The sequence below is a fragment of the Adelges cooleyi genome, unplaced genomic scaffold (assembly GCF_023614345.1).
Source record: "Adelges cooleyi isolate 19-005CV unplaced genomic scaffold, UGA_ACOO_1.1 ACOO_flye_CR_arks_rails_tigmint_CR_PRNA_376, whole genome shotgun sequence".
NCBI lineage: Eukaryota > Metazoa > Arthropoda > Insecta > Hemiptera > Adelgidae > Adelges > Adelges cooleyi.
Window position 1 is genome coordinate 7,340,325 of NW_026096053.1, and position 11,545 is coordinate 7,351,869.

At 29.8% G+C, this 11,545-nt stretch overlaps 2 protein-coding genes across 5 annotated transcripts; both read left to right on the forward strand.

Moving 5' to 3' along the window:
- Positions 1-52: 52 nt before the first annotated feature.
- On the forward strand, positions 53-6,492 carry LOC126840193 (nucleolin). 3 transcript variants are annotated; one of them, XM_050575778.1, is made up of 12 exons: positions 53-325; positions 1,196-1,251; positions 1,324-1,364; positions 1,543-1,659; positions 2,477-2,593; positions 2,979-3,284; positions 3,432-3,611; positions 3,959-4,048; positions 4,575-4,681; positions 4,751-4,789; positions 4,930-5,115; positions 5,951-6,492. In XM_050575778.1, the coding sequence occupies exons 1-12, from the start codon at positions 233-235 to the stop codon at positions 6,104-6,106; spliced, it is 1,488 nt and encodes a 495-aa protein (XP_050431735.1). In that variant the 5' UTR covers positions 53-232; the 3' UTR covers positions 6,107-6,492. The 3 variants fall into 3 exon arrangements, with proteins under 3 accessions (XP_050431735.1, XP_050431734.1, XP_050431733.1); XM_050575777.1 differs by lacking the exon at positions 4,930-5,115 and adding an exon at positions 5,278-5,853 and having other exon boundaries at positions 3,962-4,048; positions 5,951-6,074; XM_050575776.1 differs by lacking the exon at positions 4,930-5,115 and adding an exon at positions 5,278-5,853 and having other exon boundaries at positions 55-325; positions 5,951-6,074.
- A 616-nt stretch (positions 6,493-7,108) lies between these two features.
- On the forward strand, positions 7,109-11,484 carry LOC126840897 (palmitoyltransferase ZDHHC18). 2 transcript variants are annotated; one of them, XM_050576890.1, is made up of 9 exons: positions 7,116-7,469; positions 7,534-7,694; positions 8,079-8,243; positions 8,393-8,530; positions 8,612-8,763; positions 8,824-8,941; positions 9,565-9,680; positions 9,748-9,907; positions 10,406-11,484. In XM_050576890.1, exons 1-9 carry the CDS (start codon positions 7,321-7,323, stop codon positions 10,684-10,686), a joined length of 1,440 nt encoding a protein of 479 aa, XP_050432847.1. In that variant the 5' UTR covers positions 7,116-7,320; the 3' UTR covers positions 10,687-11,484. The 2 variants fall into 2 exon arrangements, with proteins under 2 accessions (XP_050432846.1, XP_050432847.1); XM_050576889.1 differs by lacking the exon at positions 10,406-11,484 and having other exon boundaries at positions 7,109-7,469; positions 9,748-10,390.
- The last annotated feature ends 61 nt before the right edge of the window (positions 11,485-11,545 follow it).

Consider the following 11,545-nt stretch of genomic DNA (forward strand, 5'->3'; position numbering starts at 1 on the left):
CATTGGACATTGACCACCACTCACCAGCCACCTCGTGTTGCATTCGAAGCGCGCTCACGCCTCACAAACCATGCGCATGCCGAATGCCGTTTGTGTATAATAAACAAATCTTTGCCTGTTCTACTCCTCTTTCGTCTGCCGCATCCATACTACACGGGTGCGTGTCTCTTGTTGATTGATTCTTGTATTTCTATCTTTTCCGAAATTCGTGTTTTAATAAATCAGTATAAAAATGACTAAAGATATCGTAAACGCGTTGGTATTCGATTACCTGAATTCTTTAGATCAGAATTTGGCAAATATGTTCCAGAACAAGACTAAAGCCGTGAGTATTTTTTATTGATATGTAGCGGCATCCACGCGTGTGGCCATGCGAGTACCATCACTTATGGAAACCACGTGTGTTACATGATAAAATTATTTTGTATCTTAATGTCTACATATTTGGTTTTGTCAATGATCTATCGATTTCATTGTGTATTTCGTTTACTTTGATTATCCATTTTTACAGTATGTCAATTCGATACCGGTATGATGTAACATGGAATCTGCAATATTTTTACAAATTAATGGATACTTTTGCACATGTACTTGTTCTTCAATATTGCGTCCCAGTCGTTTAAATTTATTTTGACTATGTTTATTTTAATGTTTGGTTCTGAACATTTTCACAGTATCTGTATCGCCAATAACACGTGTTTAACGATTAAATACAATTTTAAAATATTATATTTGATTAATTATTTTTTTATTAATATTTTGTAATACATTACAATTAACTAAGTTTAAACACTTAGGTATTTAAATTTATTTTTTAATACCTTTTGGTAGCCTTTGTTTTGACATTGAGGTTTTGCATTATTTTAAAATATATAAAAGATTTTTTTCTACTAGTATATGATTTTTATTCCTTATAATTTTGTAATGAACTGAAAGATAACTATTGTAATAGAAAACTTGAAAATGTTTTATTATTTTTATAACAAATAATTTTAAATTCTTTTTAGCACATCAAATAAATTAGTGCTTACCTAGATGTTCTTTATTAAATTAGGTATTTGATTTGATTTGGAGTATTTAGATTTGTTATTTAAGTTTTTATTTAAATTATGCTCAGGTTTGATGAGTACTGTAAATCAATTGTTTTTTAAATTGCACTTGTATAAAGAATAAATATGAAACTTAATATTTTTAGTCAAAATTACAAAGAGGTCAAGTAAAACTGGATCAAATAATCAACAGTCATTTAAAGTATGTAATTTATTATATAACACTTATTTATTATATTGTTAAGTTAAACTTATTAACTATTTTTATCTTTAGGTCTTCAGATAAGGAAATTAAAGTACATAAAAATGGACCATGTAAGTAATCATTTTTAAAAAAAAATAGCCATTTAGATTAATAACTATTTTCTTTATGTATAATTATAATTTTTATAATAATGTTTATATAAATGCCTATGTCTGGCATAAAACTACATATAATAATTATCTTTACTTTCATTGACATAATTGTTAATGTTTTGTTATTATATGTTAGCTGTTGATCAAATAATTAAGATGAGTAATGGTAAAGCTGCTGTGCCAGCAGTTGAATCTTCAGATGAAGATAGCTCAGAAGAAGAGGAGGTAAAGCCTACCAAGAAATCAAACAAAGGTATTGTTATTTTGATTATATTAAGTAACTTGAATCAATAATTCTACTACATTTCCTCTAAAAACAAAAAATGCATAATATTCTAGATTTATTATTTTGTATGTAATCTGTATTTTATAATACAGTTGATAGTGTCCCACACTGACAAATGTAGTAATGTAGGTGGTTATACTCTCTTGTAATGCCAGCCTTAAAGTTTTTATTTATAAGTATTAAAACATTTTATATGGTATTTAAGGCATCTACGTGAATATGGATGATTTGTTAACAAGGTTTGGTTCGAATAACAGGATAAAACCAATCCGTACGTTTTATAGTATCAAAGAAAAACAACATTTTTTACCAAGCGGTTTAATAGGTTTCCACTCTTATTTCATGATGATAATGTGAAAAGTATGTGTTAAATTCTAGAAAGTGTTATACTTCTCAAAATAGATTTAGATTGATTCACAGCACAATATTCCAAAAAAAAATGAAAACTGAAAATGTGGTCAATAGCATATTTTTTGGATAAACTTTCTATTGTATATTAACTCTTGAGTTCATTGAAATGCTGAAAACTCTGAAAAAATAGTCTTTAAAATATATTTTTATTGCTAATACTTTGTTACCATTTATCTGCATATAAGTCCTTCCATAATTTATTAATTTTCTTTAAATATACTTTACTGAACACACCTTTTTTTTATCCATAGTTGTTGCTAATACAAATCTGCAAACAATTTTCATAATTAGCTTAGAAGTTTAAAAGGGTTATTACAAAGAAGATATCCAATAAAGTAGATTTGTTCCATTCAATTCTAATTTTTTGTTTAAGGGGTTGCTACAGCAGTTAAAAATCAATCCAAATCAGCTGTGCAAAATGGTAAGAAAAAAGAAAGCAGTTCAGAAGATGAAAGTTCTGATGAAGATGACGAACCCCCAGTAAAGAAAGGTATAAATTATTATTTTTTTATTTTTATACTAAAAACTCAGGTGAGGCCCCTTAACTACTAATGTGCAAAATTTTAGGCTAAATAAGTGTTAATTAGTTTTAGTTACTTAACTCCAAAACATTTCTATGAACTTTAAAATGTTATGAAGCTTGATTTTTTATTGTTGGTATATTTTAATTATTATCATTATTAAGCTTATGTGGCTCATTAAGGGCTATCACTCCAATAAGGAGTTACCCTAATGAATATATTAAGATAATATCTTGCCTGGCAAATAGCTCAAACAGTGTTGAATTGGAAACTGTTAGCGCTTACACAGTACCACCTTATCTACTCAAACAACAGTAATTTTTGTTATTTCTATAATATGGTTATTTTTTAAAGCGTGTCCAGCTCCTAAACAAGTTGCTAAGCCTGTTGCTAAAAAAGAATCAAGCTCGGAAGAAGAATCTAGTTCTGAAGATGAAGCACCGGCGCCAAAAAAACCTGTTACTAAACCAGTTTCAATGCCAGTTGCTGCTAAGAAAAGTGCTGGTGCATCTTCTGATGAAAGCTCTGAAGAAGAAAGTTCTGAAGATGAGAAAAAGCCTGCAGTTAAAGTGCCCCCTAAACCCCCTGTCAAGAGCACTGCAGAATCTAGTTCTGAGGAATCTTCAGAAGAAGAAAAGCCTGTTAAAGCTGCTTCCAAAGGTATCCTTATAAACTAGCTAACGAGTAACAACCATGATTAATCCTTGTAGGAATTGTTTGTTGGTTTGGCATTGTTCCAATAGTATACATAAGATTAATTTTTTTTTAATCTCGAAAAATTAATACAATTTAGTTCTATATTTTTAGTTGTAACTCCAGCTAAAAAAACTAAAGAAGAATCTAGCTCTGAAGAGGATAGTTCTGAAGATGAAAAACCAGCAATTAATAAAAAAGTTGCAGTGCCAGTCAAAAAATCTAAAGAATCTAGTTCAGAAGAAGACAGTTCTGAAGAAGAAACTATTGTTGTCAAAGCTCCGTTAAAAAAAGGTAACTAGAAATGGTTATGCTAGAAATCGAGAAAACTGGAATTACAAAAAACAATGTAGGATACGAGTATGTTAAAGGGGATAGAAAGGACTATTTTTTACAAGAAATTTATTAGTTATCCGGGGGGGGGGAGGAAGGCTGATTTTTGAATTAGCTATTGGAACATTAATTAAATTTATTAGAAAAAATTATAAAATAATTAAGAATACAAAACTTGTAAATAATTTAAAAAATAATTCTAAAAAACCTAGTGATTTCTGTAAATTGAATTTATAATTTTGACATAATTTGATTCAGTTAAAGTTATACTTTATAACCATGATCATTTTTAATGTGTTGTTTTGTAGTAGTCGCTGCAGCTAAAAAAGATGAATCTAGTTCAGAAGAAGAAAGTTCAGAAGATGAAAGTCCTGCTACAGCTAAACCAGCTAAACCAAGTAAATAAATAATTATAAATGTTTATTTTTTATATGTCAACTATGGCTGACAGTCTGACATTTCAATAGTATGTCTGGCGGCCGAAGCCAATATCAGCTATATTAAAATGTTAGTGCACCCTGAGAAAAATTGTATTTTTCAAGTATATTATCTGTTAATAATTGACTAAAATTGTTAGGTTTTTAAAAAACAGAAATAAAAAAGGTTGCCGCTAATCCAGATTCATTATCATAATTTGTAACATGCGTCTAACATCTAGTATCTATAATTATTATTGGCTTATGTGTTCTCAACAATTCTTGTTTCTTTAAATTCCCTTTTACATTTCTTGTGTTGAAAATTACATTTTTTCGTATTTTATTGGTTGAACTTACTCTAAACATAATTATGTAGGTCCCCATTTCAAATTAATTTAACCTTGTATAAATTTTATAAATATAATTTTGTGTTACAATTAGTTATAATTCCTTCTTTTATATGATTAAAATCTATTGTTATTATATATATATTTTTTTTTAATTATAGCTGCTGTCAAACCAGTTGCAACCAAAAAAGCAGCAGATAATGATGAATCGGAATCTGATGATGATGACGACGATGAAGATGAAACTCCAAAAACTCCTAATAGCCAAGTAATATAAAGTTTGTAGGAAATGTAAAAGTTATTACATCTAAACATGGTATTTTTATTTTCATTATAGATAAAAACTCAGCCATTTGTTAAAGCCACCAATGGAAATGTACGTATTAATTTAATTGATCTTAAACAAAAGTATAGAAGAATATTACACTATTTTGGAAGAATTTTTTTTCATTTTCTAAAACTTTAAATAAGCAGTAAAAGTTTTTATTCTTAAAATTCAAAAACCAATGGTTTTAGAACAAATCATTTGAGGACAGCAGCCAAAATACTAACAACAGTATTAGTGACAATTTTAACAATACTTTTGATTCTGCTAAAAAGAAAAATCAGCTGCAAAACAGACGTTCAGATCCTTATAGGCGTGTACGTGAAGATAATGTCAGTGTTGATGAACGTCTATTGAATAATTCTCTACAAGCAAAGGTATGGTTAGCCTTTATTATAGCGGCTAACCAAACCGGCGCATGAAAATAACATTTTTTTTTAATCTTCCAAAATAGTATTAAACTTGTTCATATTAATATTTAATTAAATTTTTCATGCTCGGTTTGGACTAGTTGATTAATATTTCTTTTTACTATATAGGATAACAATGAAACCAGCAACAAGGGTGAAGGCTATCAGGGTAGAGGTGGTGGTCGAGGAGGATTCCGTGGTGGAAGAGGTGGCCGTGGGGGATTCAATCGAGATGATGATCAAAACGGAGGTGGAAGGAATAGTTTTGGGAGAGGTGGCGGGGGCCGTGGAGGTCGAGGAGGTGGCTTTAAACGAAAGTTTGATGATGGTGAAGGTGGTGACAATGGAGGTGGATTTAGGAAAAGTTTTGGCAATGATGAAGAAAATGGTAATGAACGTCGCAGTTTTGGAGACAAAAGAGGTTTTGGTGGAAATAGATTCAGTGGCGGCCGCGGAGGATTTGGTGGACGTGGTGGAGGGGGTGGTGATCGAGGCGGTAGAGGAGGATTTGGAGGCGGCGGTGACCGAGGTGGTAGAGGAGGATTTGGAGGTCGTGGTGGCGGCGGCAGTGGTGATCGTCGAGGAGGTAGAGGTGGATTTGGCGGACGTGGAGGGGGTGGTGGTGGTAAGGATAGATATTTCAATAATAGTTTTGATTCCAATAGCTCAACACCACAAAATAAAAAAATTAAGTTTGATGATTAAGTAAGTGTACTTTCTTTTGTGTTTCAAACCTCAATTATTATGCAAATTGTAAAAACATGCCTAATTGCTAACAATGTGGGTGTAATACTTATTTTAGAAAGGCCATTATGAATGTTGGGGTAAAAAGGCGGCCCTGGACCTACAATATACTAAAGGCAAATCATTCAGGCATGAAAAAACTAAAAAGAAACGTGGTTCATATAGAGGTGGACAAATTGATGTAGGAGTTAATTCTATTAAGTTTGACGATTAATTTCTCATTATATTTGACTTGTAATTTTTTTATATATATTATTATTGTTGTTTTTTCAACAAGCTTTTAAAAAAAAACAATAACTTGGTCCTATTTCTATTCCGGTTTTAATTAACTATTGTAATTAAATTTGTCTTTGGTTTGTTATGATAGTTTTAAAAAAACTATTGTGTATTGTAAGTTTTTATGTTAAGACATTATGTACATATATATATTCTCATAAAATTGTAATTTGTGTATGATTAAAATTTGAATTTTCAAGTTACTTTTTCATTATTTCAATGTCTTAATTTATTAACTAGTACATACAAAATATCATGTTGTGTACACCATGCTTAAATAAGACATCTTGAAACTAAATATATTATGAACATGTTTTAATTGAAGTATGAAGTTGTTGTTTATTTGTAATGTTAATTAATATTAATTAACGACAGTTAATCTTAATTTCGATCTAACTATAATTATAAATCGTTTCCCTGTAGTAATTGATAACATGACACTCAATAGATGGAACTTTGTAAGTAATAAGTATAAAACCTGCAGTTAACTATTTTAAAATGTAGTATGAAGTCAGAAGTAGATCGAGTAATTCGACTAATGAAGCGACTGATAATTTAATTGTATTTTCTAGCGAAATTTTTTATTATTTATGTAATTTTATAATATGAAGTGACGAGTAAATGTTATTATTATAGGTCAGATATTAATATATGAATTGGTAATTAAAGGAGATGATAACGTGTTCATTGCTGAGAAATATAATCGCTATTTTAAAAAAGGAAAATGGCCAAATATTAAAAAATTATTGTCTATTTATGGTTAAACTACTATGACCAGCGACCACTTCTCGCTTTATTCTAAATTCTAATTTTATCCTTCACGTAGTGGCCCGTACCAAACGGGCAACCAGTGGTTCCCAGAAGTTATCATCTAAAGGCTATAATCATTGATTATTAAATTGCAGGTTATGTGTAGTGTGTAGGATATTTTTTATCTACTCTAGGTACTTGTTTACTTCCAAATCTGATAATATACTTAAATCTTAATTGAAGACGTACAACTTAATTTTACTACTTTTCTGTCTATTAATGTTCTTTGTAGTTTTAGCTTTGAGTTATTATTTTAATTTAGAAAAGTGATGTTGCATACTCATACTCTACTGAGTATTTCATGACATTCGTAAAGGGCTGCTTTCAAATGACCCATTGGGTATGGCCAAAGTCACTAGAAAATGGGAAATGTTCCCTGGTCGCAACCGATTCTGCTGTGACGGTCGGCTCATGATGGCACCAAATGCTGCCGTGTTTTACATTAACGTGGTCCTCATTATCGGCACAAGTTTTTTGTTTTTTGTATTCGAGTAAGAAAACGACCCTGCCCATTAATTATGAAATGTCATTAATTCGGTTATCTATATTTTTCAGCTGTCCGTACCTTAGTCACCGAGTTACTCCTGTGATTCCAATTATATCCGGTGTTTTGTTTTTATTTGTCATCGGATCTTTGTTTAAGACTAGTTTCACAGACCCTGGTATAATACCAAGAGCAACTGCTGATGAAGCTGCTTATATTGAGAAACAAGTTTGTAAGTATTAAAACATTCCTTGTACAACTAACATTAATTTAGGTTTTGTTTCTGAAATTAGAAAAATATAGGGGTTAAAGTTTTTTTTAAAAATAAATTGTTAGCTTTTAGTATTTCTGGATTAAGAAAAAAAAGCTATAATGATTATAGAAGAAATTAAAACATTATATGATAAACCTCTTATTTTTTAAATGTTTTTTTTTTACTCATAAAGTTTTAGTAAAGTAAGACAATGAAACATGCATTTTTCATGTACAAATTCATTGAAAAATCGCTCTTATCATTGTTCCACTCTTTATATAGGAGGTATTTTTGTGTTAAAGGTGAAAATATAAAATTTTAGATATTGAAGAAAAATTTAGATTTTATCTTTATTATTTCCAGATATTAGTATACCAAATAATGGAGGAACACCAACTACAAGACCTCCACCTAGAACCAAAGAGGTAATCATCAAAGGAAATTCAATCAAGCTCAAATATTGTGTTACGTGTAAAATATTTAGACCACCACGAGCATCCCATTGTAGTTTATGCAACAATTGTGTGGGTAAGTTAAATTGTAACTAATTAATTATTATTATTTTTTTGTAAAAAAATGATTTATTCTAAAAAATAAGGTGAATATTGAATTTATTCAGTTACTTTCATCTTGTTAATTTTGTGTAATGCTAAGAAAAAATACATTTTTTTATGTAGAAAACTTTGACCATCATTGCCCATGGGTTGGAAATTGTGTTGGTCGCAGAAACTACCGTTTTTTCTACATGTTTATTGTTTGTTTATCTCTACTCATCATCATCGTTTTTATAGGAGCTGTGTTACATTTACTTTACTGTTAGTATTATATATTTTATTAATCAATTTTGTGTTTTTTATTTATAAGTGTAACAATAAATATAATTTGTGTATTTCTAGTATCTGAAAACAGATTAATGGTCGATGCTATTTCTGAATCGCCTACTAGTGTAATTGTACTTATAATTACATTCTTTAGTTGTTGGAGTGTAATTGGTCTTGCTGGTTTTCACACGTTTCTAGCTGCATCGAATCAAACGACTAATGAGGATGTCAGTATATTTTAATTAATACATTTCACAATATTATGAAGTACACATTTTTTTTTTTAGATTAAAGGTTCTTTTGCGAGCAGAACTGGTCGGCCAAATTTCAATCCATACAGTCGAGGTAACATCTGTGCTAATTATTGTTATGTACTGTGTTCACCGCGTCCTCCTAGTCTTCTAGGTATTTATAAACTAAATATTATGTTTTTAACAAATTATGTACTAACGAAATCTTAAATGCAATTAATCCTTTAACTTCGGATTTTAGATTAAATAATGTACATTCAGAATGAATGCTACCGAAAATAAATTTTGTAAAGATGTTTATAAACATCATCATTTTATCACTATTAAATTAGTAAAAACGTATTTATTTATACATCTACTTTTTGTAAAGTGTAAAAAAAATGCTAGCTGAATAATAAATGCATGACAAAATATATTAATATTCATTCTAATTGAAATGTTATATTATTTATTATTTTCATATTATTACTTATAATTTTATAATTGTATTTGTTGTGGTGTTGTGACCAAGATGCTTAACGTGGTAGTTCTTCTACCCTCTAGCCATAGTTTGAATCTTGGTTGCTGGTCGTTTCTCTCGCTGGGCCATCTGGAGAAAGAAATGGCCACCCGATTAGTGCGAAAGGAAACGGGAAACCACCTCACCATCATCCACTTTCCCAGGATACAACTCTTGATAGATCTAGAGTTGTTAAAACCGACCTAAGGGACTAAAAAAAAAATGTTATAACTATGTATTATACTTTACCAAAAGGGTTAAATGAAAACAATTTTCAGACAGACGTGGCATTGTTTCATCCCTGGTGGATTGTAAATCTTTGAACAAAAGCCGAAGTAGAGATACAGTTATATCTAATAAAGGATTTGAAACACCTGATGTACCTATCAATCAAGTAATAGTTGTAAATTATATAAATATTGATTAGACTTTAAATCCTTATGATAAATGGTATTTTACAGAACGGTAAAGCGAGAGCCTACGACATTCCTTTACATCAATATGGTTCATCCAGTATGGTACAACCAGATAGTCTCGATCACAATCAACGTACATTTACTACCTCTATGCCAACTATACATCATCATACTCAAAATATGAATCAGAACCACACCATAAATGGTTTGTACCAAAAACAACCAGTTTCCCATTCATCAATTCTTATAACACGCCATCAGTACCATTCAGACTATTACCTTGTGTCCACTAATCCAAACTATTTTTACACCAGCCTACCTTTACATAGGGATCGTGCAGCAATGTACTACTCAGCTGTTTCTCGCATACCTAGTTATCGGTGTAAAAGTAACAAAAAACTATATTATAGCTATTGTCCAGAACATGGGGGTAATATACCTTCGGCTAGGGTACATTCTAAAAGTATGTTTAGCAGTATTAACAAAAGTACTAGTTCAATGCACCCTGAAGATAGTAGTGATTAAAATTTAACAAAAAATTAATTTTAATTGATATTTTTTTCTTTGAATGCTATTCACAACCTTGTAAGTTGGTTAGGATTTATTGTTGTCGGTAAGTTACCTATTAGGGGATAACAAAACTCCCAGTAGTTGTATTTATTTTTTATTTTGTTATGTTGAGGATTTTGTTTTTATAAATTAGGCATAAAATTCAACAACAGTGTCACATCATTGAACAATACATTCAATGACACAGGAATCTACGAGACTATAGAACATGGTCGTGTAGATCCGGCACTGGATTTGGATGACGGGTCTAAAGCAATACCAACAAACGTTCCTCCACTGAGTGCAAGCCGATTACAGCTACTTCAAGATACAACTATGATTGAATCTGCTCTGGATTTAGATTCACTCGAAGAGACGTCATCAATTGGTACTGGAAGTCAAGTTAAATTGGTAAAAAACAAAAATACCTTATGACTAAATAAGTAAAACATAAAATATGTACCTGGTGGCTTTTTAGTCAATACTTATATGGTAGTTGTGCAATTCCTTGGTGTAAAAATGTTATTTGATCCAAACAATAATTATAACATTTTAAAATGGTTTACGACTTAAGTAGTGGCATAGTATTATTCTAACCCATCTAAATGACTGCCCGATAAATATATAGGGTAAATAATAATTAACCTGATTATGTGTTAAGTACTTATAGTTTGTTATAATTTTAAATAGGTTATTCTTTATTTAAATTAATGAGGTCTTCATGAATATACAGACTTCACAGTGTTTTAAAACAGTACTAAATATTTGTTACTACCAAACACCATGTCATTTTTTTCACTTTTCTAATACTATTGTAATATTATTGAAAATAAATATGCTATGTATGTACATTTTTTTTTATTGTAAGTGATGTACAATGCAACATAACAAGTTGTTCATTCACAAATCCGTTAGTCTAGTTTGACTTAATTACTGCTGTATGGTGATTCTTCAATAGAGTCAGGGTTTATTTGATAAGTAGATAATATTTTTGAAATTTTTTCTTTAAAATAAAACTAACTAATTATAATTATTATCATTATTATAAATAAGTATATATTATATACTTATATATTTTTTGGTGTTACCATCTTCCATAAGACTTTTAAATGTTCACATAGGGAAATCAACTATTTTTTTTATACTTTATTGTTAATATTCATTAGTCTCCATTATAATTTTTTTTCTAATAGGAGATATTATTTAATAAATGTGGTTGTGCTTTTTATTACTTGAATTAACGCTTTAATGCCTATTTAAAAACTATAATTTAATTTTTTTTAATAAATTATAT